General features: G+C 43.0%; 1 protein-coding gene across 5 annotated transcripts in view; it reads right to left on the bottom strand.

Annotated features, from left to right (window-relative positions):
• Positions 1-26,129, bottom strand: part of scn1laa (sodium channel, voltage-gated, type I-like, alpha) — a 222,323-nt gene that overhangs the window by 103,592 nt on the left and 92,602 nt on the right. For 4 of the 5 annotated variants that reach the window (XM_073047435.1, XM_073047434.1, XM_073047436.1 and 1 more), the window contains exons 12-17: positions 22,210-22,590; positions 17,111-17,243; positions 12,390-12,628; positions 9,532-9,705; positions 8,433-8,789; positions 6,728-7,204 (exon numbers count right to left, since the gene is read on the bottom strand). In XM_073047435.1, coding sequence (XP_072903536.1) covers positions 6,728-7,204; positions 8,433-8,789; positions 9,532-9,705; positions 12,390-12,628; positions 17,111-17,243; positions 22,210-22,590 — 1,761 coding nt within the window. The remainder of the gene's footprint in view (positions 1-6,727; positions 7,205-8,432; positions 8,790-9,531; positions 9,706-12,389; positions 12,629-17,110; positions 17,244-22,209; positions 22,591-26,129) is intronic. The other variant, XM_073047437.1, reaches the window with a different exon arrangement.

Raw genomic sequence — 26,129 nt, 5'->3', positions numbered from 1 at the left:
ATGTTCATGAATCCCTGTGGATAGTTTTCTTCTAGTTCGGCAGAATAATATTTGCTGCATATGTTTGGTTCATAGGGTCATAGAGCAGTATGGCACAAGAATACACTCTGTGGCCCATCTAATGCATGCCAACCTGATCTTCTACCTAGTCTCATGTACCTGTGCCCAGACTTTTTCCCCATAAACCTCTCCAATCCATGCATTTTTTTCCAAACTTTTAAATGTTACAATTGAATCCTTTTCTACTAATTCTGTTGGTATCACATCTGAGTGAATTTTGCCTTAGATTGCCCCTAAATATTTCACCTTTCATCCTAAATCTATGACCTCTAATTCTAGTCTCATCCAACCTGAGGAGAAAAAACCTGCATGTATTCACCATTTTTATACCCATTGTAGCGATGTGCTACACACAGCACTGAAATAACGACACGCAGTCGGTAAGTCGTTTCGAGACTAGTTTATTCAAACTTCGCGGCGCTGGCATTTAATCCCTAGCGCCCGCCCTCTCCGGGCGGAAATGACGTCAGAGGTGCATTACCAATGTCTCCCCCCACGCGGGCTATTTGTGAGCCGGTTTGCCTGCGCAGAAAGTGGGTCGCCACATAACCCCCCCCCCCCCAAAACCGGCAATACACCCCCCCAATGTCCACAGTCTGGATCAGCCTCTGTTTGGGAGGTCTGCCTCTGCGCCGCGGGGCCTGAACCTCGACCGGCCGCGCCAAGTCTACATGGGCTGGTTTGAGTTGGTCCACCGTGAAAACCTCCTCTCTCCCCCCAATGTCCAGAACGTATGTGGACCCGTTGTTGTTGATCACCTTGAACGGCCCCTCGTACGGCCGCTGTAGCGGTGCCCAGTGTCCACCCCTTCGTACAAACACAAAATTACAGTTCTGCAGGTCTTTGGGTACATGGGTCGGGGTCCGTCCGTGCTGTGAAGTCAGTACGGGGGCCAGGTTGCCGAGCCTTTCGTGTAGCCTGTCCAGGACTGCTGCGGGTTCTTCTTCTTGCCCCCTTGGGGCTGATAGGAACTCTCCCGGGATGGCCAGGGGCACGCTGTACACCAACTCGGCCGATGAGGCGTGCAGATCCTCTTTGGGCGCTGTACGAATTCCAAGCAGGACCCAGGGAAGCTCGTCCACCCAGTTAGGTCCTCTCAGGTGGGCCATGAGAGCCAACTTCAAGTGACGGTGGAAGCGTTCCACCAGCCCGTTCGACTGTGGGTGGTAGGCAATTGTGTGGTGCAGCTGCGTTCCCAACAGGCTGGCCACAGCCGACCACAGGCTGGAGGTGAACTAAGCATCTCTGTCAGAGGTAATGTGGGCCGGTGCCCCGAAGCGTGCTACCCAGGTTACAATCAGTGCTTGGGCGCAGGAATCGGCAGATGTGTCGGTGAGCGGGACCGCCTCTGGCCACCTCGTGAACCGGTCCACCATAGTTAGGAGGTACCGCGCTCCTTGGGACACTGGTAGGGAGCCCATGATATCCACATGAATGTGGTCAAACCTCTGGTGGGTGGGTTCGAACTGCTGCAGCGGGGCTTTAGTGTGCCGCTGCACCTTGGCTGTTTGGCACTGCACACGTTCTGGCCCATTCACTGACCTGCTTGCGAAGTCCGTGCCACGCGAACTTGCTGGAGTCCAGCTGGACGGTTGTCCTGATAGATGGGTGCACCAAACCGTGTATGGAGTCGAAAACTCGCCACCTCCAGGCTGCCGGGACGATGGGGCGAGGTTGGCCGGTAGCCACGTCGCACAGGAGGGTCCTATCACCTGGGCCTACGAGAAAGTCCTGCAGCTGCAAACCTGAGACTGCGGTCCTGTAGCTGGGCATCTCGTCGTCTGCCTGCTATGCCTCCGCCAGTGCTGCATAGTCCACCCCCAGGAACAGGGCCTGGACAGCTGGTCTGGAGGGTGCGTCCGCCACGACGTTGTCCTTTCCCGAGACATGCTGGATGTCCGTCATGTACTCGGAGATGTAGGACAGATGTTGCTGCTGGCGAGCCGACCAGGGATCGGACACCTTCATGAACGCGAAGGTCAACAGTTTGTGGTCCGTGAACGCGGCGAACGGCCTGACTTCCAAGAAGTACCTGAAATGCCGGATTGCCAGATACACTGCCAACAGCTCCCGGTCGAAAGCACTGTACTTGAGTTCGGGTGGTCGTAGGTGCTTGCTGAAGAACGCCAGGGGTTGCCAGCGCCCCTCGATGAGCTGATCCAGCACCCCACCACCTGCTGTGTCGTATGCGTCCACCGTGAGTGCGGTCGGAACGTCCGTTCTGGGGTGCACCAGCATCGCGGCATCTGCCAAGGCTTCCTTGGCTTTAACGAAAGCGGCCGCGGCCTCATCGTCCCAAGTAATGTCCTTGCCTTTACCCGACATCAGGGTTTACAAAGGGCGCATGATACGGGCTGCTGAGGGGAGGAAACGGTGGTAGAAGTTCACCATACCAACGAACTCCTGCAGGCCTTTGACCATGTTGGGCCGGGCAAAGTGGCGGATCGCGTCTACCTTGGCGGGCAGAGGTGTTGCCCCGTCTTTGGTAATCCTGTGGCCCAGGAAGTCGATGGTATCGAGACTGAACTGGCATTTGGCCGGGTTGATCGTGAGGCCGAAATCACTCAGGCGGGAGTAGAGCTGGCAGAGGTGGGACAGTTAGTCCTGGCGACTACTGCTGGCTATAAGGATGTCGTCCAAATAGATGAACGCAAAGTCCAGGTCGCGTCCCACTGCATCCATTAGCCGCTGGAACGTCTGTGCGGCATTCTTCAGGCCGAACAGCATTCGGAGGAACTTGAACAGGCCGAACGGGGTGATAAATGCTGTTTTGGGATGTCTTCAGGGAGCACCGGGATTTGATGGTATCCCCGGACGAGGTCTCCAATGTAGCGATGTGCTACACACAGCGCTGAAATAACGACACGCAGTCGGTAAGTCGTTTTGAGACTAGTTTATTCAAACTTTGCGGCGCTGGCATTTAATCCCTAGTGCCCACCCTCTCCGGGCGGAAATGACGTCAGAGGTGCATTACCAAAGTCTCCCCCCGCGCACTGGCTATTTGTGAGCTGGTTCGCCTGCACAGAAAGTGGGTCGCCACACCATCATAATTTAGCATACCTCTAAAGATCTATCCTCACTGTCCTGAACTTCAGGGAATAAAGTTCTAACCTATTTAACTTTTCCCGCTATTTCAGGTCCTCAATTCTCAGAAATAACCTTGTAAATTTTCTCTGTACTCCTACAAATCTACTGATATCTTTCCTGTAGGTAGATGACCAGAACTGCACACAATACTCTAAATTCAACTTCAACAACATCTTGTACAGCTTCAACATATCATCCTAACTCATGTACTCAATGTCCTGATTTGTGAAGGTCAATGTGCTAAAAGTTCTCTTTACAGCTCTATCTACCTGTGCTGCCACTTTCAAGGAATTATGGATCTGTATTTCCTGGTCCCTTTGTCTACAGCACAACTCAGAACCCTACCATTCACTGTGTAAGCCTAAACCTGGTTTGTCCTCCCAAAGTGCAACACTTCACACTTGTCTGCATTAAACTCCATCTGCCATTTATCAGCCAATTTTCCCAGCTGGTTGAGCAGCCTCTTTGGGAGGAGAGGACATTGAGTTCCCCCAGCAGACTGATTGCTGTTCCAGATTCCAGCATCTACAGTAGCTTGTGTTATAATCTAAAAGACCATTCTCAGTGCAGTACTGTTCAATGGGACATTGTGGTCCCATCAGGACTCTCTGCATCAGACTGAGTGACTCTACTATCAAAAAAAACCTCACTATCTATTATGGTTCACTGACTCAAGAGGGCTATTGATGTCAGTTGATTCCCACCATGTATTGTCCATGTCTGTGTCCTTGAAATATACACTATCCTTGCCTATCATCAGCCTCCACATCCAACACATTTTCCTCTGCAACTTTCACCACCTCCAAAGAGATCCTACCACTAAACATACCTTTACACCCCACACTCCACCTTCCATGGGGATTGCTCCCTCTGTGATTCCCTTGTCCATTTGCCTCTCCCTAATAATCTCCCTCCTGGCACTTATCCCTGCAAGCAGTCAAAGTGCTACCCTGCCCATACACCTCCATGAAAAGCTCCAGACAGCCCTGCAGGTGAGGCAACACTTCACCTGTGAATCTGCCGGGGTTGTCAATGCAGCCTCTTCTACATTAGTGAGACCCATTTTAAATTGGGGGACTGCTTCGTCAAGCACCTCCGCACCACCTGTCACAAGCAGAACTTGCTGGAGGCCAAACATTTTAATTCTGATTCCCATTCCCTTTCCGACATGTTCATCTATGCCCTCCTCAAGATCGACTTAATTGTATGCTCTTCCTTGACTCCATTTTGCAGCTGTGTATATGGGAAATAACTTGGCCATGCAAGAGCTTCAAAACTAAACAAGTTCTGGTGGTCTGCTAAATCTAGCCAGCAACTACATAAATCATGAAGCCTCAAGGAAGAAAGTGCGTCAAATTGATTAAAAAGTTTACCAAGGTTCTGGTGTTGTTTCTGTAACTATCTCCTGGATAATGAAGGTGACATAATTTTGTTTTGAAAATTGGTTTTAAATATAGACCAAGTTTCTGGCAAGACCTTGACAACCCAGAGGTGGTTCAAAAATATACAGGCAATATCTTTCCCCTGGATGGCCATCAGAGTAATAGGTTGCAATAATTGGTGTACTGTCCTTAAAAAGACTTTTAAGGTTGGGGTTCCTCAATTCTAAAGCAATCTCTTCATTATTCCATATTTAAGGAAAGAATTCATGAGGCCACAGTGCAATTTCTCACATTGATAACGAAAGGCTTCAGGCAGTATGCCATGCAGTCCTTCTTATCTCCTTTGATATTGCAGGTTTGGCATGAGATTAGATCAGTAACGTCTGGCATCTGATTTGAACTCAAGTTATTCTTTCCATCTATTCTCAAAAAGTTTAATACCCCTTTAGTGGTTGTGAGATTGAGCTGTTATGTGATTGATGCCAAGTGGGATTAGACAGCAGAGATCATAAATGTTTTAAAAAAACAAAAGGTCTAAATGCCGATCCTAATACAGATCTTGGTCTCCTTGAGCTAGTCTCAATTCCATCTCTTTCTAATGTCTCAGGTTTACCTTTAAAACTTCTGTCTGAGCTGCGGGCGTCTTTTTTTTTTATAACCATTCCTTCAATCCCATGTGCTTTGGCTTCCTGAACACTGAGTTACGCAGCTCATTCATCAAAAACTTTTAAAACTTGATCAATCATCAGTTCAGAGCAATACCAACAGCAACAGGCTATGTGTATTTGACAACACTTCCCAAACCCATTATTTCAGGAGCAAGGCCACATCTGTAACAGGGTTTCCAACCTGGGGTCTACAGATACCCCTCCCCAGTTAATGGTTGGGGTCTATGCCACAAAACCCGTTCTACAAGTTACTTTATAAGTTAGTCATTATTGTAACATCAGGAATATCTTCCTTTTTTTTTCTATCATGGCTAGACAAAAAACTGGAACCTATACATTATTGTATCACTTAATCATATTAACTATTCACTCTCTCACTAGTCCTGTATCTTATCACCTTTCTAAAAAGCAATATTGTAAAGATTTTAAAAATACATTATTGCATGAAAGCTCATGTAACTTGTAACTTAGAGTATCTGCATGATTATTTATTTATTTATTGATTGAGATACAGCACAGAATAGGCTCCTCCGGCCCTTCAAGCTGCGCCGCCCCGCAATCTCGTGATTTAACCTGAGCCTAATCACGGGACTATTTACAATGACCAACTGACCCGTCTACCAGTATGTCCTTGAACTGTGGGTGGAAACCCATGCAATCACAAGGAGAATGTACAAACTCCTTACCGGCAGTGTCGGGAACTGAACCCAGACTGCCTGTGCTGTAAAACGTTGTGTTAACCACTATCGCTACCGTGCCACCACATCTTACGGAACTGAAGACAAATATTCTCATTCTATAAATGCATTCAAATTTCTTATTTAAAATAAAGCTATATGTTTAAAATCCCAGCTATGATTTTATTGTATTTCAATCAGATATCATAGTTTAAACAGTTTTCAGTGGCGTGATCTAAAATGTTCTTCATAAATACTGGAAAGTGTATCTATAGAAGTCTTACCTTGATATGAATGATAATGGCATTGGAACAGTCATTCCATAGAACAAGAAGAACATAAGTTATAGGAGCAGAAATAGACCATTTGGCCGATTGAGTCTGCTCTGCCATTTCATCATGGCTGATCCATTTTCCCTCTCAGCCCCAATCTCCTGCCTTATCCCCACATCCCTTCATGCTCTGACCAATCAAGAATCTATCAACCTCTGCCTTAAATATACACAATGACTTGGGCTCCATAGTCAACAATGGCAACAAATTTCACATTCACCACTTTCTGGCTGAAGAAATTCTCCCTTATCTCCATGCTAAAAGGACACCCCTCTATTCCGAGGCTGTGTTTTCTGGTCTTAGACCCCCCCCCAACAACAAACTATAGGAAACGTCCTCTCCACATCTACTCTATCGAGGCCTTTCAACATTCAATAGATTTCAATGAAGTCTTCTGCACTCCAGTGAGAACAGGCCTGAAGCCATTAAATGCTCCTCATATAACAAGCTTTTCAATCCTGGAATCATTTTCATTAACCTCAATTTGTTCACTGCAACAGAAAAATAGCAAATATCTTTACCTCTTTGCTTCCTTCTAGGTCTGATTCACTGGTGAAGTCTTCAGTGTTTAGGTTCTCGAAGTCTGATTCCCCCACAGCTATTGGCACAGTAACAGTCAGGCTTGGATTGTGAATAAAGGACATGTAGTCTCCTTCATCTATATTGTATTTCACCAAACAACTGCCAATCCCACTGGTGGTGCAATTTTCATCCTTCTGGTAGTTCATGTCTTTGCTAATCTCAACGCCTGTGTGATCGGAGATATAGTTATCTTTCTTGCTGTGTAGTTCATCAAGAGGCTTGATGTCCTCTGTGACTTTAGTCTTGATGAAGGCTTTCTGGAAGAATTCTTGCACATTTCTTTTGACATAGGCAATGCCTCTCTGTATCCTCCCCACAGCAACCTGTAAGTTGTTCATTTCACTGTCATCATCTGTAGCAGCGAGATTGTCAGCACTGAATGAGCTCAATAGCAAGGCCAAAAATAAGTTCAGTACCTGAAGATCAAAGAAAGAAAAAGTAAGTTAATCTTATAACTGACCGTTCATGCATAGTGTTGGAATCAGTTCTTTTTTTACATGCTAATTGAGCAATCCCCCCCTTGCTCTTTTTGACGGTGAATAACAGCCTGCTGGTCTTCGATTTGATAGACTCAGAGAAGTGACGGAGAAGACTGTAACATCGCAAGTGAGCTTCTGGTCTCCTGCTCTCATTGCAGGGGCGACCTCTCTCTCCCTCACTGGTGAGAGAGAGCCTGTCGGAGACACCGAAGTGCTAGGATGGACCGTATTTTTTGATGAACACTATATCAAGATCTCTTTGGGGGCTCTTGCTATTGCTTGAATTGTGGGGGGTGGGATTGGTGCTTTTGCTGGGCAAGTGGTGGGAGGGTCGATGCTTCAGCTGCTACTTGTGCATGGGAGGTGGGAGGGGTGGTTTAGGGGTTCTGATGTTTCTGTCATTCATTCTTTGGTTTTTTTTTCCTGTTTTGTGGATGTCTGTGAAGAGTAAGAATTGCCGGTTGTATACTGTATACTTTCTCTTATATTAAATTGAACCATTTGAGCTATTAGTTGAATTAATGCAAGACCAAAATTGTAATTTTCACTAACATTTTCACCTTGTGTAGTTTTCACTGTATGTGGTGGTTCACCCCCACTTACTGGCAGGAGGCATTATAGCAGTTCCATATTCCTTCTCACTTTGTAATGGGCTGAGTATTTGCACATAACCCATATGCTATAATTGTGCAACCATTGATTGGTTGATTCTTATCTGGAGAATTTCTGTATAAAGGTGATAGATTTTCAAAGGTGCCATCTTTTTATTGAACCTATTGAATCTCTGCTTTGTTCTCAGCTCCTTATTTAGTTTCAAATGCTCTGCATCTTTGTTCAAACATTAAAATAAACGATCATGGAGAATCAATGAGTCAAAATTTCTCGCTCATCCCTGGATTCCTAAAAGTATCCAGGGATTGAAAATAACTGGAGATCCGACAATAGACAACAAAGATTCTTCCGGTGTTATTTCCAAAATGATTGTATATCACAATACGACATGATGAGCCATAACTTGCAGACGCATCAACAGTGAGCAGTTTTGATAATCATTTAAAAACTTATTTTTGAAACACACTATCAATGCTTCTGCCTTTTGTGCTTTTAACTTGACATTTACAACAATTACCAAAAAGTGTAGTTTTAAAAATAATTTACTACGTACCACAAGATTACCTATTACCATGACCATCATAAAGACGATGAGGCACATCGACTGACCCGCTACTTCCATACAGTCCCACATCGTCTCAATCCATTCTCCACACAAGACTCGGAACACAATGAGAAAGGAATGGAAGAAGTCGTTCATGTGCCAGCGAGGTAATTTACATTCTTCCTGAATTTTACAGACGCACTCCTTGTAGCTTTTACCAAAGAGTTGCATGCCAACCACAGCAAAGATGAAGACAATGATGGCTAATACCAAAGTCAAGTTTCCCAAAGCACCTACTGAGTTGCCAATAATTTTAATTAGCATGTTCAGTGTTGGCCACGACTTTGCCAATTTGAACACTCTGAGCTGAAAAAACAATAGTTTCTGATTAAAATAAAAACAGCATTATATTAATTGTGTCAATAGTTTAGTATCCTATTATTACATTCCTATCTGTTTGAATAAAACTCACTTAAGCAAAACAATACACTTTTAATCAGCGGTAATGCTGATAGAGTACTATGCAAACGTCTTAGACACATACAGTATATATTATACCTAGCTTATACAGCTAGGGTGCCTTAATCTTTTGCACAATACTGTATCTCTCAACGTGGAGCAGAGAGCAAGTTTGTAAATCTGGCGGGAGCAAAGGATGTTGGGAATGGCAAGGGTGGAGCGCGCCACAGTAGAGAAGTGAGACAGGTGACAGAGGAGGAGTGTTGGGGGGGGGGGGTGGAGATGGAGGGTGACACAAGTGCAGACACACTCAGCCATGAGATGCCAAGCAAGGTCACTTGTTCCCAAACAATTGGTTAATTGATCATTACAGAACATGTCTCTGGTGCTTCCTAATCCATCCCCTCTCCCTGCCCCCTTCCCACTCTCAGTCCATAGTACAGACCCTTATCAGAATCAGGTTTATCATCACTCACATATGTCATGAAGTTTGTGTTTTTTTTTGGGACAGTGCAATATATAAAATTACCACAGTACAGTGCAAAAGTTTGATGCATTCTAGCTATATACATGTGCCTAATTTTGCACTGCACTGTATATTATAATGTTGATAATGTAAAATAGGGAGACATAAAATATACATAATTACCAATCGGAATGATCGTAGCACAGACAGGCCATCCACATTAGCCAGACCAAGTTCCATTAGACTAAGGCTTACAATAATGCTGTCAAAAATATTCCACCCTTCTTGAAAGTAATAAAAAGGATCCAAGGCAATGATTTTGAAAATCATTTCTCCAGTGAAGATTCCGGTAAATACCTGAAGAAGATGGGTGGAGGAAGTAGAGATTAGTGGGTTTTGAATTAGAATCAGAATCAGGTTTAATATCACCGGCATAAGTCATTAAAATTGTTGACTTTGTGGCAACAGAACAATGCAATATATAATAATAGAAAAAAACTAAATTACACGAAGTAAATGTACAGTGCCTGTAAGAAGCATTCACCCCCCTTGGAAGGTTTCACGTTTTATTGTTTTACAACATTAAATCACAGTGAATTTAATTTGGCTTCTTTGACACTAATCAACAGAAAAAGACTCTTTCATGTATAGGTATAGCTCAATTACCATCTATAAATTCACTGATGATACAATCATTGATGGTAGAATCTCATGGAGATGAGATATACCAGCTAATTGAGTGGTGTCACAGCCATAACCTTACACTCAACATCAGTAAGATGAAAGGGCTGATTGTGGACTTCAGGAAGGGTAAGTCGAAGGAACACACACCAATCCTCATAGAGGGATCAGAAGTGGAGAGAGTGAGCAGCTTCAAGTTCCAGGGTATGAAGATCTCTGAGGATCCAACCTGGCCCCAATATATTGATCCAGCTATAACGAAGAGAAGACAGTGGCTATATTTCATTAGGGTTTGGTTTGGCACCCAATACACTCCCAAACTTCGAAAGATGTACTGCCGAGAGCATTCTGACCGGCTGCATCACTGCCTGGTATTGGGGTGGGGGGGTTACTGCTCAAGACCAAAAGAAACTGCAGAGAGTTGTAAAATTAGTCAGCTCCATCTTGGGTATTAGCCTCCATACTATTCAAGACATCTTCAAAGAGCAACACACACAAAATGCTGGAGTAACTCAACAGGCCAGGCAGCATCTATGGAACAAAGTACAGTTGACGTTTCGGGCCAACTGAGAAAAAAGCTGAGGAGTAGATTTATAAGGCAGGGGGTGGTGGAGGAGAGAGAGGGCCACCAGGTAATGGGTGAAACCTGGAGGAGGGATGAAGTAAAGAGCGGGGAAGTTGATTGGTGAGATGAAGTGAGAGAGGGAAAAGGGGATGGGAAATGGAGAAGGGAGAAGAATTTGGGGTCATTACCAGAAGTCTGAGAAACTGAAGTTAATGCCATCAGGTTGGAGGCTTCGCACACAGAATATAAGGTGTTGTTCCTCCAACCTGAGTGTGGCCTCATCACAACAGTGGAGGAGGCCATGGATGGACATATTGGAATGGGAATGGGAAGTGGAATTAAAATAGGTAGCCACTGGGAGATCCTACTTGTTTTGGTGGACAGAGCATAGATGCTTGGTGAAGCAGTCTCCCAATCTATATAGGGTCTTACCAATATACAGGGGGCCTCACCAGAAGCACCAAACTCAGTAAACGACCCCAACAGACTCACAGGTGAAGTGTTGCCTCACCTGGAAAGACTGTTTAGGGCCCTGGATGGTAGTGAGGGAGGAGGTGTAGGGGCAGGTGTAACACTTGTTCCGCTCGCTCAAGCTTCTGGTAATGCCCTCCCAATCCCTCCCTCTCCCTCTCCATTTCCCATCCCCTTTTCCCTCCCTCACTTCATCTCACCAATCAACTTCCCAGCTCTTTACTTCATCCCTTCCCCTCCAGGTTTCACCTATCACCTTGTGTTTCTCTCTCCCCTCCCCCCATCTTTTAAATTACTCCTCAGCTTTTTTTCTCCAGTCCTGCCAAAGGATTTCGGCCCAAAACGTTGAGTGTACTTTTTTCATTGATGATGCTTGGTGCGCTGAGCTCCTCCAGCATTTTGTATGTGTGTTGTTCAGATTTCCAGCATCTGCAGATTTTCTCTTGTTGGCATCTTCAAGGAGTGGTGCCTCAGAAAGTCAACATCCATTTCTAAGGACCCCCGTCACCCAGGGCATGCCCTCTTCTCATTATTACCATCAGGAAGGAGGTACAGAAGCCTGAAGGCACACAGTCAGCAATTCAGGACCAGATTCTTCCCCTATGCCACACGATTCCTAAATGGACATTGAACCCATGAATACTACCTCACTTTAAAAAAAATATACATATTATTACTGTTTTCCACTATTTTAATCTATTTAGTATACACATATATACTTACTGTAATTGATTTACATTTTCATTCTATATTATCATGTATTGCATTGTACTGCTGCTGCTAAGTTAACAAATTTCATGCCACATGCTGGTAATAATAAACCTGATTCTGATTCTGACACAAGGACATAATTAAGCATGGAACAAAAGTCTACAGTATAGCATGCAACATGGCCCAATGTTATATACAGTAATGTACTGATTATATTTGGACAGAGCTGAATTATATTAATGTACAAGTAAAATTCTGCAGATGCAGGACATCTGAAACAAAAGCAGAAATATAGGGGAAAATACTGAGCATCTGTGGAGAAGCTCTGATGATAGGTTATCAATCCCATTGCCTTAATGTATTTTGATACTAAAATAGGACAAATTCAGAAGGCTTGAGAGCTTCTTAGTATTAAATCAAGATGATATACAGCAGTTCTGTATTTTTTGTATGTTTCAATATAGATTGACCACACTTTTAGAATATTATGCTGTTATACTAATGGATTATTCAACAATAAAGAACTTATTATCTTTCTACCATATAAAGCAAACAAATTTTTTTTTTTTTTAAATCTGACCTTGTAAGGCAGCCAGGTCAGGTGAATACATACCAAGTTCCCATATGAGAGTACATTTTCAAAGTTTTTTGTCATGGGGTAATGCTCCATAGCCATAAAAAGAGTGTTCAGCACAATGCAAATCGTGATGGCGAGATCCACAAAGGGGTCCATCACAATTAAATGGACAATTTTCTTCACTTTTAGCCAATGTGGATGGCAGTCCCAGACCAAGAATGAATTTGCAAATTTGTTCCAGCAGGGCGGACATTTCTGTCGAGATTCTTCCAATTCTACAAAATGCAGACAAGAGTATGGTTATAAAAATGCCATTCAAGCAAAGAGGTAGCTTCGAAAGTGCCAAGAGCAGCCTAGAATTTTATGCACTGGCCAGAGCATTGGATTTCACTCTTTTTTGTGGTGTTCAAAACCTCAATTGTATTTCACATTAGTGTCTTCATGGGGCTCCTGAAAAATTATAAAACTGGACAAAAGTTGTTTGCATCGTTTACTCCAAAAACATGCATTAAAAGGAACGTGCATTTCCTAAAATCATGATACTCAATATTGTGTATACTCTGCTGCACACCAATGACTAAAGGTCATCAGAACACTCCCCATAGTAGCCGGATAGCAGCTGTACACACAGGAGATGCCATGGAAGAAAGGTTGCAGGAAAGAGAGATGGTTGGCATGATGGCATGAATATTGATTTCTTCTTCCAGGAAAGGAATTCCCCCCCTCCCCAATTCCTCACTCTGCCGTTTTATCTCTTCTCACCTGTAGAGCACCGCACCCTGGGTCCCCTCCTCTTTCCCTTTCTCTTATAGTCCACTCTCCTCTCCTATCAGCTTCCTTCTTCTTCAGCCCTTTAGCTTTCCCACCCACCTGGCTTCACCTATCACCTTCTAGCTATCCTCCTTCCCCACTCTCCCACAACTTATTCTGGCATCTCCCCCGCCCATTCTCAATTCTGAAGGAAGTTCTCGGCCTGAAACATTGACTGTCTATTGATTTCCATAGACTCTGCCTGACTTGTGGAGTTCTTCCACCATTCTGTGTGCGTGGCGGGGGAGTTACCATACTCACCCCAAGAGAAGTAAAGCCCTGGTCCATGTAGTACCTTCCAATGCACTGATTCAAGCAAGGCCACCATTAGAAGAGCCATTACCATGACTGTATTTGACATATTTTTCTACAGAAGTGGTTTGCCATTGCTTTCTTCTGATGGGTGACCCTAGCCATTAACAATACTCTTCAGAGATTGTCTGGTTGGCCTCAGTAGTCGCATAACCAGGACTTGTGATGTACACCAGCTGCTCATACGACCATCCACCACCGTCTCCCATGGCTTCATGTGATCCTGATCAGATGAGGAGGGCGCTAAGTTACACCTTGCCTAAAGGTGATCAGCAGTCTAGCGGCGGGAAGGAGCAGGAATAGGCTACCTCCCCCCCCCCACCTCTCCCAGCTTGCTATGCCATTCAAAGTGATCATAGCCGATCCACCCTCCCCAAACCTGAACTCCTCTTCTGTCACAGATCCATGTAGTCCTTAGTTCAAGTGCACCCTATCCTGCCCCTGGCACTCCTTCTCTGCCACTTGTCCCACACCCCTCCAATGGCACCCCACCCTGGCTATTCCTGAAAGCTTTTGATCCCACCAGATTTATGAACTTGCTCTCCGTTCCACGTTGACAAACTAGCTATATATATATGTGTGCTGAAGACGTTTGCACAGTACTGTAGATGCAGATCCATGATAAGACAAGAAGAATCACACATCGCTGTCTCAGGGAGAGGCACAAATGGAAATACCTACCCTCAGTCCAGCAACCTGCACTAGCACACACAGATAGCAAACAATTCCCTGTCGGAACCACAAGGAATGCAGATGTTGGAATCTGGAGCACTGAACAAACAGCCAGAGGGACTCAGCGGGTCGAGCAGCACCTGCAGATGCAAAGGGGTTGTCGACGTTTCTGGTCAAGACCCCATGTCTAGATTGAGGTGCACGGGGAAGAGAGCCCGTATAAAGAGGTGAGAGGGAGGGATAAGATAGGGCTGGTAGGCGGAATCAGGTGAACTAGGGATGGAGGGGGTGGGGTTTGTGGGGAAAGAGGGGAGTTTTGAGACAGGAGTCAATGGAAGGTGGAAAGAGACAGAGAAAATTGGGCAGATGGAACCAGGCAAGGGAGGATGTACGAAAAGTAGGCTAGGGACAACTTACAATGACCAACCAATCTACCAACCAGTAGGTCTTTGGACTGTGGGAGAAAACCAGAGCACCCGGAGGACACCCACTTGATCACAGGGAGAACGTACAAACTCCTTACAGATAGTGGCGGGAATTGAACCTGTGTCACCGGTACTGTAAAGTGCTAACCACTATGCTACAGTGCCAGAAGGGTTGGAGAAAGAATGGAAAAAGCGAACAAAGGGAGAGAGAATGTAGGTAGGGATGGGAAAGGAACTCGACTTGAGCTTGCTTCTGGTTTTGTTTCAACTCTCCATTCCCACATCAACTTGTCTGTCTTTGGCCTTCTCCACTGCCATGGTGAGGTCAGACACAGAGTAAAAGAACAACACTTCTTACTGCACTTAGGTGGCCTCCAGCCTACTTGGTATGAACATTGGAAAATTCAATCTCGCCTTCTGCTACCTGCATGTTCCTTCCCTAGTCTGACCGGGTCAGCTTGATTATCCTTTCCTTTGGTCACCTTTTCCATTTCAACCTATTTCACCAGCACTCCACCCCCAGCCCCTCCCAACACACACTGACTTCCTCTAGCAGTCCTTGTTCAATTCCCTCTGCAACTCTGGTTTCTGGTTGTTCCTTTTTTTTTGTTGCTGTTTTGTGTGCTTTTGATCGGGGTGGCCTGGCACTGTGGCCTGCAGTCAACAAACAACACATCATTAAATTGAACTGAACTGAGCTGAAGCTCAGCATTCCTGTTCTGTTCGGTGAATCAGTAGTTTGATATTTTATATTTCTGTGTTTTTCTCTCTTTTGCTGGTTGCTCAGCTTGATCTTTTTTTGTGTGTTGGGCGTCTGATGTTTTTCCTCCTTTTGTGGCTGTCTGAGGGAAGATGAATCTCAGGGTTGTATTCTGCACACATTCTTTAATAAAAAGGTACCTCGAATCTTGAAACTTTAGTCCTTGCCTACAAGTTAGCCTGATTAGGGCTTTTCTCTCTACATTGGATTCTTAAACATTTACACTTCCATCAGCTCCCTCACTCATTATATATCACAGGCACAGTCAGAATTAACTTGTTCACTTCCAGCAAAATTATTGGATTAGTCCCAGAAATCAATTGGCAGTTAAAACAAATTTAAGGTCCGCCTGCCCTCAATTATTGTCATAGTAAGCTTACTGATTTGCACAGAAGAATTAATAACTGAAAAATTCAGCATGTGGTAGAATCCTCAGATGCTATGATATTTTTACAGTGTTTAAGTTTAATCTTGGATATAACAAATGCCTATCTCTGGTCTACATAGGGGAATTATGAATCTTCGCAATGGAGCAAATATTCCCACTATTTAAATAACTGAATTACGATTCAACCTAAGCTGTTTCCCAGACTTTATGAAAGAGCTGGGTGCCAGGGTGGAGATATGTCTCTATCAAAGGGGAGGTGTAAGACACTCCTTCCCTCCACTAGCCTGCAGGTCATCCTTGAGCAAAGTGTGGCGTCTGCTTAGCCCCCCGATCACGGTCATGTGAAGCCATGGGAGTAGGTGGTGGATGGTCATAGGAGCAGCTGGTGGATATCACACATCCTGGTTTTGCGACCACTGACTAGGCAGATAAGCTCTGAAGATTATTGATAATGACTGGGGTCACCCATCTTGTAAAGGCACTGCCCAGACGAAGGCAATGGCAAACCACTCTGTAGAAAAATTTGCCAAGAACAATCATGGTCATGGGACCATGTTTGCCTATGCCATATGATATGGCACATAATGATGATGGAGACTAAAGAGCTGCTAAAAACTACATTCTAAGACATTGCAGGAATCATCATTAAGTCTGTGCTGGGAGCTGCATTAATTACAAGGAGGAGATCTACTGCTTAGCTCTCTGAAATTTAACAGTGGAGAACTCTTTAAATTACTTTTGAAGTGACCACCTAACATTTTCTATTGCTGATAACTTACGGACAGAATTAATAGATGGGTCAGTCAGAAAATTGCACTGATACTGCGGGAACATGATGTGCACCAATTTGTCTTTCTCCCCGAGGCTGTCTCATCTGTTCACCAAGGGAGGCATAGCACATAGCATCAGGAAATTGACCTTGCCCTCCTGGGAGATCAGGAACCAGCACCAATTTAACAGGCCAAATCCTGTATACTCTTACATTCTGCCAATACCCTCTTCAATCACAAACATAGCAGCACGGTGACCAATACAAAACCTGGATGTTCTGAGAATTAAATTGGTAGTTCTTTCATGAAATGCTATTGCAGTGTCTCAGCATACTGGATCTTCTCTGACACTTGTGCCTAGAGGGAAATCAGAACAATAAAGGTGCTCACCTGATTTCACAAATCATTTTAATTAATGGAAAGTAAACCAACAGGGCTTCTACAGCAATGTGTGTTCCTCCCCAGCCGACAGGTTTTCCTCATGAAGCGCACTGAAGTGATCCGGTACGCCAAACACACTCTTAGGAAACTCTGCCTCATTTGTTTTTGACTAATGAGTTTGCAGTTTTCCAATACAACTGTTAGGAGATGCTAAAGTGGAATAAAAATTCCTGACAAACCTTCCATTGTATTCGTGAGAATACTGGCCACGCTTAAAGCTCTCTGCCTTTGTATAGCATCATCCAGAAAATCCATTGAAACTTGGTGAGATCCTGACCTCCTCTTCTTGAAGATGGCTTCTGTATTGGTGCTCTGCAAATTACAAATACCTCAATTACTCTGATTTATTCAACGTATTTTTGCTTTCAAATACATTTCTAGAAAACAGCATCAACAGTGAAATAAGAATTTAGGCAGTAGCTAACAGACTTGGCCCATACTTCTCTTGTTCTACATTTACATTTGTTCTGGAGAAGTTTTTAATAAAAAAGAAATAAACACACAGCATTGAAATCTGATGCTGACATGGCAGAGTTAATCTTGGAATTACTGTTAACTTCTCAGTCGTTACACGTTAACTCTACCAAGAACGGTCCCAAGCCCGGCTGCGAAAGGAGAAGGGTTGGGCATGGGGCTTGCAACTACACCCCACAAAAACCCAGAGCTACAGAAATGTCAACAGAAGCTCCGAAGATCTCATCCTTGGGAGACAAGGGACATATACCAAGAAGGTGGACTACACCTGGAGAAATGAGTCTCTGGCGAGCTAATGTCAGTGGCCTACACCTCTATAGGGGTATCACAAACACGAGAAAATCTCCAAATCCAAAGCAACACACACAAAATGCTGGAGAGACTCAGCAGGTCAGGCAGCATCTATGGAAATGAGTGAACAGGCCGGGGCCCTTCTTCAGGACTGATGAAGGGTCTCAGCCCGAAACGTCGACTGTTTACTCTTTTCCATAGATGTTGCCTGGCCTGCTGAGTTCCTCCAGCATTATGTGTATACTGTCTCTATAGGGGCGATGGGCTGTAAGTAAGTAAATTGCATGTGTTATACCACCACATGCGATTGAGTTTTTAAATTTCCATGACAATGGCAGAAACCCAGGAAGAAGACAAGGTTTGTTGATGGATCTGATGAAGAAGTCAGCTGGTTTCACGGCTTGTGCCTCTGATACCTGCAGTTACCTAGTTTGCAGACTGTTCTCTTCTACGAATGTGTTTTCTTCCCCAACAGACAACTCAAATTACATGCTGCATGGAGCAAGGAAGAGACGGCAGTCCAATAGCAACCGATGAGCCTTGCTGATGTACATGTTTAGCAAGATAACATATGACCCACTATTTGATTGAAACAATCCTCTTACAAACCTGACAGCAACAGTAACAAGCATGCTTAAATTAAACACTTATAACCAAAATGTTTTGGATGCTCAAAATCTGAAATGAAAACATGAAATGCTAGGAACACTCATCAGGTCAGTTAATGGTTCACTTTGATGAGTTCTCAGAACCAGGTAGTTCTGTTCAGAAAAAAAAAACTGGCTTGAAATGCTGTATTTATTTGTATTTTGTATGAAATGTTTGTATTTATTTCCAGCATCTGCAGATTCACTCGTGTTGCCTTTGAAATGCTGAACTTGTTTATTTCTTCACAGACAATGCTGACATGATGAGTGTTATCAGTATTTCTGATTTTATTTACATATCATATTACATGTCAAGAAAGTAATATTCAGATATCATACAGGACCACAATTCTGAGCGTCAGTCAGCACCTGGAAACATCCAAATCTGCCTGACTGTAACATATGAAACCATTTCAGTAATTTGGAGACTGCTTTTATAGTGTGATATTTAATATGTCTTAATGTATAGAATATTTTATCCTGATGGCATCATTAATAAGATGACTTAAAGAAAACATTTTATGCTATTTTATAAGAGTTATTACCCCTCAATATCATGCTCTTGAACCAGTGAGGATAACTTCTCTGAACTTCACTTGCCCCATCACTGAATATTCCCACAACCCATGGACTCACTTTCAAGGACTCGTCATCTCATGTTCTTGATATTTGTTGTTTATTTATGTATGTTTTCATTTGCATTGCACACTTTATTGTCTTCTGCACATCGGTTGTTTGTCCACCCTGTTGGGTGTGGTCTTTCATCAATTCTATTATGTTTCTTGCATTTACTGAGTATGCCCACAAGAAAATGAATTGAAAATGGGTTGTATATGATGACATATATGTACTTTGAACTTTGTCCACTACTCCCATGTGTCTGCTATGTCATTGTTGCTTTATTAAAAGTAAATTGATTATCAAAGTACATGCTTGTCACCATACGACACAGCTGGCTATTTCAATGAACAGAATCTATAATGCCTTTTCCAAAACATTTGGAGTTCGAAATACTGTTCAAGCAGTGACAGAGTATGGATTTGAGTCTGCAATTACATTATAAATTTATAATCTTTGTAAAAGCATTGTGGGGAAGATACAAGTTGTTGCTGGGTTCATTTTTGATAATTGCCATGCACTACCATTTTGATGTTTTTTTAATTAAAATTCAGCCTGGAATAGGCCCTCCTGGCCCTTTGAGCCACGCTGCCCAGTAACACCCGATTTAATCCTAGCCCAACCACAGGGCCAATTCACAATGGCCATTTAACCTACCAACTGGTACGTCTTTGGACTGTGGGAGGAAACCAGAGCACCCAGAGGAAACCCACGTGATCACGGGGAGAACATACAAACTCCTTACAGTCAGTGGCAGGAATTGAACTCGGGTTGCCTGTACTGTAAAGTGTTGTGCTAACTGCTACATTACCAATGATGAGTGACTTTATCAGAGTTCAGGCTACCACTGTCTCACAGGTAAAAAGAATCATGTGCCTTGTTACAGAGAATTACGTGTCTCAGTAGGATAGCTTGAAAATAAAGCACAAAGTACAGTATTAAAATACACTAAGCTTATAACATTAACCAAAATGAATTACAGTTATACTGTTTGCATTGGTTTTATGTAAGACTAGACTATAATTCATGATAACTTTTCGCCAAGAAGAACCATTGCTGTCATTATCACATCGGCTATAAACAATTGATCTATGGGAAGTTTCAGCATCAGTTAAAAAGTCATTTCCTAAAGATCAAAAATATTTTCATATCTCAACATTTTCATGAACTGCTGGATTTACCACCCTCCACTGGACAGACAGCAGATCTCAGAATAGCTCAAGAACTGGGGCAGCACAGTAGCGTAGTGGTTAGTGAAATGCTCTACAGTACCAGCAACCAGGGTTCAATTCCCCCTGCTGTCTGTCAGGAATTTGCATGTTCTCACCATGATCACATGAATTTCCTCTGGGTGTTCCAGTTTCTTCCCACAGCCCAAAGACCTACCGTTTGGTAGGTTAATTGGTCATTATAAGTTATCCCATGATTAGGCTGGGGTTAAATCTGGGGTTGCCTTTTAAAGCTGGGGTTTGCAACACAGAAGAAGAGCCTGTTCTGAACTGTATCTCAATAAATATAAATAAATAAATAGTTAGTTAGTTAGATAGATAGATAGATGTATGTGACCTCCATTGTAGGATGCCCACAAACCAATCACTAGATGGGTAATTGCTGGAAGCAGCAAAGTCCCAGTCCTAATTTGCATTCTTTTGGTGAATTACCCAGAAAACATTTGATATGGAGCAGTGAAAGGCCACTGAACAGTGTGATAATCCACGTTATTTTGATCTTTCTTCTATATCTATTATTAACATTTATCCAAATCTGTCACAGCACATCATTCATTTTTATACACTAAGTGGATTCTTGAGTGCCAGATTGAAGCTGGAAAAGGAGAGATATCCCATGAGACATTTAAGTACAATGGGCCCACACTCGCTGAGTTTGGAAGGAGAGCTATCTCACTGAAGCAGGAAGATTCTCCTTAGATTTGGCAGGATAAATGGTTCATGGACATTTCCTTTGTCTGTCTGGACCTCATAGGCTTGGACAAAGACATGGACAAAGTCACGAGATGAGAAAAAATGCTTTATTCGTATGGTTACAGAACATCTCTTCCTCAGGGGATTTTTATTGCTTATCAATAAATATACTTAGGGTTGACAGCGATAGTGAATAAGATTATTCTTATTATTCCTTGCTACCTTCATTATTCCTTCTTAGATGGGGATAATAAGAGGACAAAGATGAACCACAATATCACAAGGAGGGTTCATTTAGTTTCTCCCATTTTGAACTTTTTAAAGCCGCTACTTATATTTATTTATTGAGATATAGCACAGACCAGGCCCTTCCAGCCCTTTGAGCTGTGCCACCCAGCAATCCCCTGATTTAACTCTAGCCTAATCACGGGTTAATTTATAATAATCAATTAACCTAATAACTGGTATGCCTTTGGATTGTGGGTGGAAACTGGAGCACCTGGAGAAAACCCATGTTTGTACGACACAATATACAAACCCCTTAAAGGCAACAGTGGGAATTGAACCCAGGCTGCATGTACTGTAAAGCATTGTACCGCCCAATTGTCCACGCCTCATTGATTGATTGGTGTGGGAGGGGGTTTGATGTTCTTGTTTCCGTTTGTGCAATCTTTTTAGTGCTGGGCGGGAGGTTGATGTTTTGCTTTGAATGGCTTTCATGGTTTTCTTTGATTTGTGGCTGTCTGGAGAAGACAAATGTCAGAGTTGTACACTTGCATACATACTTTGATAATAAATGTACCTTGAAGAAGACACTTAACACTTAAATAAATTATTCAATGCTTTTGCACATAGCTGATGCATTTGTCCTTGGCACTGCTCATAATGAGTTACTGAATTTGATGTATGTTATGAGAGATAGAGTGACGAGTGCTAACGTTTCTTTTAATGTATTGGGATAAGATGATCATGAGAGGTACATTGTGAAACAAAACTGAAATGCTATAGCTAAGAAACAGTCAGAAAAGTACAGCACAGAAACAGGTGATTCGACCCATCTTGTCCATGCCAAACCATTTAACCTGCAAACTCCCATCGACCTGCAAATGTAACGTACATTGCAGAAGTTGCAAAACCCCTTCATATATAATTTTCTGATTTTTTTTAAAAAACTATATACCAGGTGCAAGATAGGCGTTGTGTTTCTCCTCTGCATCCTCACTGTCATCGCACCGTGTAAGTACATCGTATTCATTGTATGTACTCATCATATATTGTACTCACTGCATGTTTGCCATCATACCTAACTATATAAAACTTTCTTACATTGTCATCAGTAGTTGGCTTATCTATTATCACCTCTGGCAGAAGGCGTCCAACAGGTGACGTTGGAGTTGAAAGTCCACCGGCAAGTGAAACCACTCCATTGCAATCCACTGTGCTGTGCCTCTTCCCATTCACTGAAAGCACTGGCAGCATCCTGGAGGACTTACTGCACTGACTAACGTTACTGCTGCGTCTCTCACCCTGCCTGCGTGGGATAAAGAGTGAGCCCCTTCTGCTTTCGTTGTCTTCGAAAGTGCTGTGCTCATCATCAGCAAAGTCATTCTCTGACCCAATATCTTTAGTCCGAGCTCTGAAACTGAAGATGCTGCTTCTGCTATTACGCCTGGGCGAAAAGATAGATCCACGAATACTTAGTAGAGACTGAAAAAGAACAAGAATATATTTCAGTCAACTTTAAACTCTTGCACATTATCAGCACCTGATGCACCATCAATAACTCTCGGAGACGGGAGGCAAACGATAGGCTTTTATTAGCTGCAAGAAACCACCACACAACATCCTGGAGACTGAGGGGGGGAGCAGTGCCTCCAACCGCCTTTATACAGGGGCCTGTGGGAGGAGCCACAGGAGCAGTCAGCAGAGGGGCGTGTCCAGACAGGTATATGTAGTTCACCACAGCACCTTTTTATTCAGTATTCAGTTACTTAAACTAGTAAGTTCTTGTAACTTTGGGACTTGGCAAGAAGGCTAGCACTGTTTTAACCTGAATAAACCTTCTTATCAAAAGGTAATATCTTGCCTTTTTATGTCCAGCAGAATTGTTTTCAAAATAAATAGAGAACTCATGAATAATCATGACGTTAAGCACAAATGGCAAAATTAAAAGGTATTCAAAACTTTACGTCTGCCCTGTCAGAAATACATACACATCCATATATTGTATTCCATCTTCTTTGCCTTTTCAGAATCAGAATCAAAATCACTTTATTGACAAATGGGAAAGAGTAAACAGTCAACATTTCCGGCCAAGGCCCTTTCTTCACAACTGAGAGGGAAGGGCAAGATGCCTGAATTGGAAGATGGTTGAGAGGAAAGATGTGCTCGACCATGTGCCCACCCAGACCACAGCCACGTATCCTTCCTGGAGCTTGTCTTCGATTTCTTCTCACCTGCCTTTTAATTCCTCCTTTTCCCTTCCCTTTCTCCTATGATCAACTCTTCCCTCCTAACAGTTTCTTTCTCCTTCAGCCCTTGACCTTTCTCACCCACCTGGCTTCACCTATCTCCTTCCAGCTAGCCTTTTTCCCTCCCCACCCACCTTCTAATTCAGGCATCTCCCCTTCCCACTCAGTCCTGAAGAAGGTCTCGCCCCAAAATATCGACTATTTACTCTTTTCCATAGATGCTGCCTGACCTGCTGAGTTCCTCCAGCATTTTGTATGTGTTGCTCTGAAATGCTTGTGGTTCAGTGCCAACCACAAAACACAGGACAGTACAGCAATGGACAACACAACAGCAACCAATAATCTACAAGACAATAGTGCAAACGGCCATGAGCAATCAACAATTAACAGAATGTTCACATGTAAATGTCCATAATGAAACTCAAATAAATGTGAAGATATGAACAGACTCAATAATTATCAACAGAACAAGGAGAGCAGGCAAGACCACTTAGTGGATGTTGTACAGTGTTAGTTAGGGTATTACACGTGAGTGAATTTTGTTGTGAAACTGGATAGCTACAGGAAAGATGACATGTAGTCCTGTTGGTGATGGTCTTGTAGCATCTCCCTGATGGCAATTTGGTGAATCATTGACTGTTAGGGTGGGCAATTCTCCTAAACTGTTCATGTCCTTCTGTAAACTCCCTGATCCTCAACACTACCTGCACCTATCTCTGCAGATTAGGTGATAAGGGCGGAGATTATAACTTTTCCTTAGAAAATATGGGAAATTAATTAACCAATGGACTTTCACAACAATCCAGCACCACTTCAGTAGTTGTTTGGCACGATTTCACATTCAACTCCTTGATCGTAAGTTCAATTCAATGTGAATAGCAATAGTGCTGACAACAGAAAAAATTACAGTCATCTTGATATTAATATACACACATTTTCAAACTGTCTATACATTTGAAAAGCATATGCATTTTAAATAGTTGGATATGGCTCATAACACAGTTCTTTATTCAGCTTAAAATACCTAAGGTTTGAAGATTTCTGCCACCATCTGATTTATTTAAGAAAATACATTCTGGTTACCGAATGTTGTAAAGAAAGAGGCATTAGTCACTGCAGTTGATAGAAATCTTCATTCTAAATTAATACTTCAAAAGGCACACTATTCTGTTTGTTTCTTTTCTACAAATTTAAATAGTATGACAGTGGCCAAAGTGCCAGATGTGAAACTGCAGAAGCAAGGCTCTGATATATCATACAGTATGTCAGAATGAGGGTTTTACGTCACTTTTGTACAATGAGAAATCACACTGTCATCCCAGAAATGTTGCCAATTGTGCAGTGTGACTGGTAGTGGACATTATGGTGGCAGGAGACTGATTGTAAGTTCTTTCTCACGTAACTGAACTTTCCCAATAGCATAATCACATTTACTTGCATATGTGCAAACTATGACACAGAAATTGGGCGTGCTTCGAAAAGCAAAGGCAACAGTATGACAAAATGTACAAGGAAGTATGTATATCCATTTTCTGTGGCCGATGCCACATTTTATTATTCATTTACTTAGTTATTTATTGAGAGATAGTGGCTCTTCCAGGCTCTTCCAGTCCACCACCCCACAATATCTCGCTTTAATCTTAGCCTAATCATGAGACAATTTACAATGGCCAATTGACATAACAAGTACATCGTTGGACTGTGGGAGGAAACCCACACGGTCACAGGGAAAACATACAAACTCCCTATAGGCAGCAGTGGGAATTGAACCTGTGGCTAGTGGTGCTAACCATTACACTACCACGCCAAACTGATTATGAAATCAATTTATGTACACAATGGGACACAATGTGTTACTAACACAAGACACAATGTTGTAGATTCTGAAATTTTATCACATTGGAACTGACTAGAATCAGGGTAGGGGGTAGAGAACTGCTACACTAATGTCTGCTGTCTGCTATGTCGCTTTGAAGTTGTACATGATCATGATGATATGAATCTTTTACATCAATCAGACTCACATAATGGTAGCATTACTTTGAATGATGCCACTTATGTGATCACTGTCTCTTAGTTTTCATCTGATCTAATACCACTATTATCTCCTCTACATTTATTTCGGTTTTGGCACCAGCCTCTTCACCAGTGAGCTGGTTACACAATACTCACTTCTATTGAAGGCGAGTGCTGTGCAGCAAGAAAATATTCTTTTTTTGCCCCTAACAACTTTTCCTTTGACCATCCTTTTAACATGTCCATGTTTATGAAATACTTTTGTGTTCTTTTCTCCCGTTTGCCCCTCTTATTTAGCTTGACTAATATCTTCTGGTACTTTTTGTGGATTCATTGCTGAGTTATGAAGTTGAAATTTATCATAATACATTTTTGACACCATCTTACTGTAGGAGACCAGGAAAGCCCGACATATCTGAGTATACAAGAGACAGCTTGGCGAGATAGGATTCGCAATGGTAATTACAGTGAAAGGCAGACCATGCAATACCTATTCCAGTCCTTGCAGCTTAGTGGTTCATGCACGTTATGGGAAAAAAAAATTCATAACCTTATTCATCTAAGTTTCCCTGCTCTTTTCACATTACTACATATTGTTACCACCATTGAGATCACCATTTCCCAATTCTTCCTCAAATTAGACCATAAGACCATAAGATGGAGGAATAGAATCAGGCCATTTTGCCCATCAAGTCTGCTCCACCATTTCATCATGACTGATCCCTCTCAGCCCCAATCTCCTGCCTTCTCCCCATATCC

This window comes from Hemitrygon akajei, chromosome 5 (genome assembly GCF_048418815.1).
Source record: "Hemitrygon akajei chromosome 5, sHemAka1.3, whole genome shotgun sequence".
Lineage (NCBI taxonomy): Eukaryota > Metazoa > Chordata > Chondrichthyes > Myliobatiformes > Dasyatidae > Hemitrygon > Hemitrygon akajei.
Note: the sequence above shows the minus strand (reverse complement) of the source record. Positions and strands in the feature narration are given on the sequence as shown.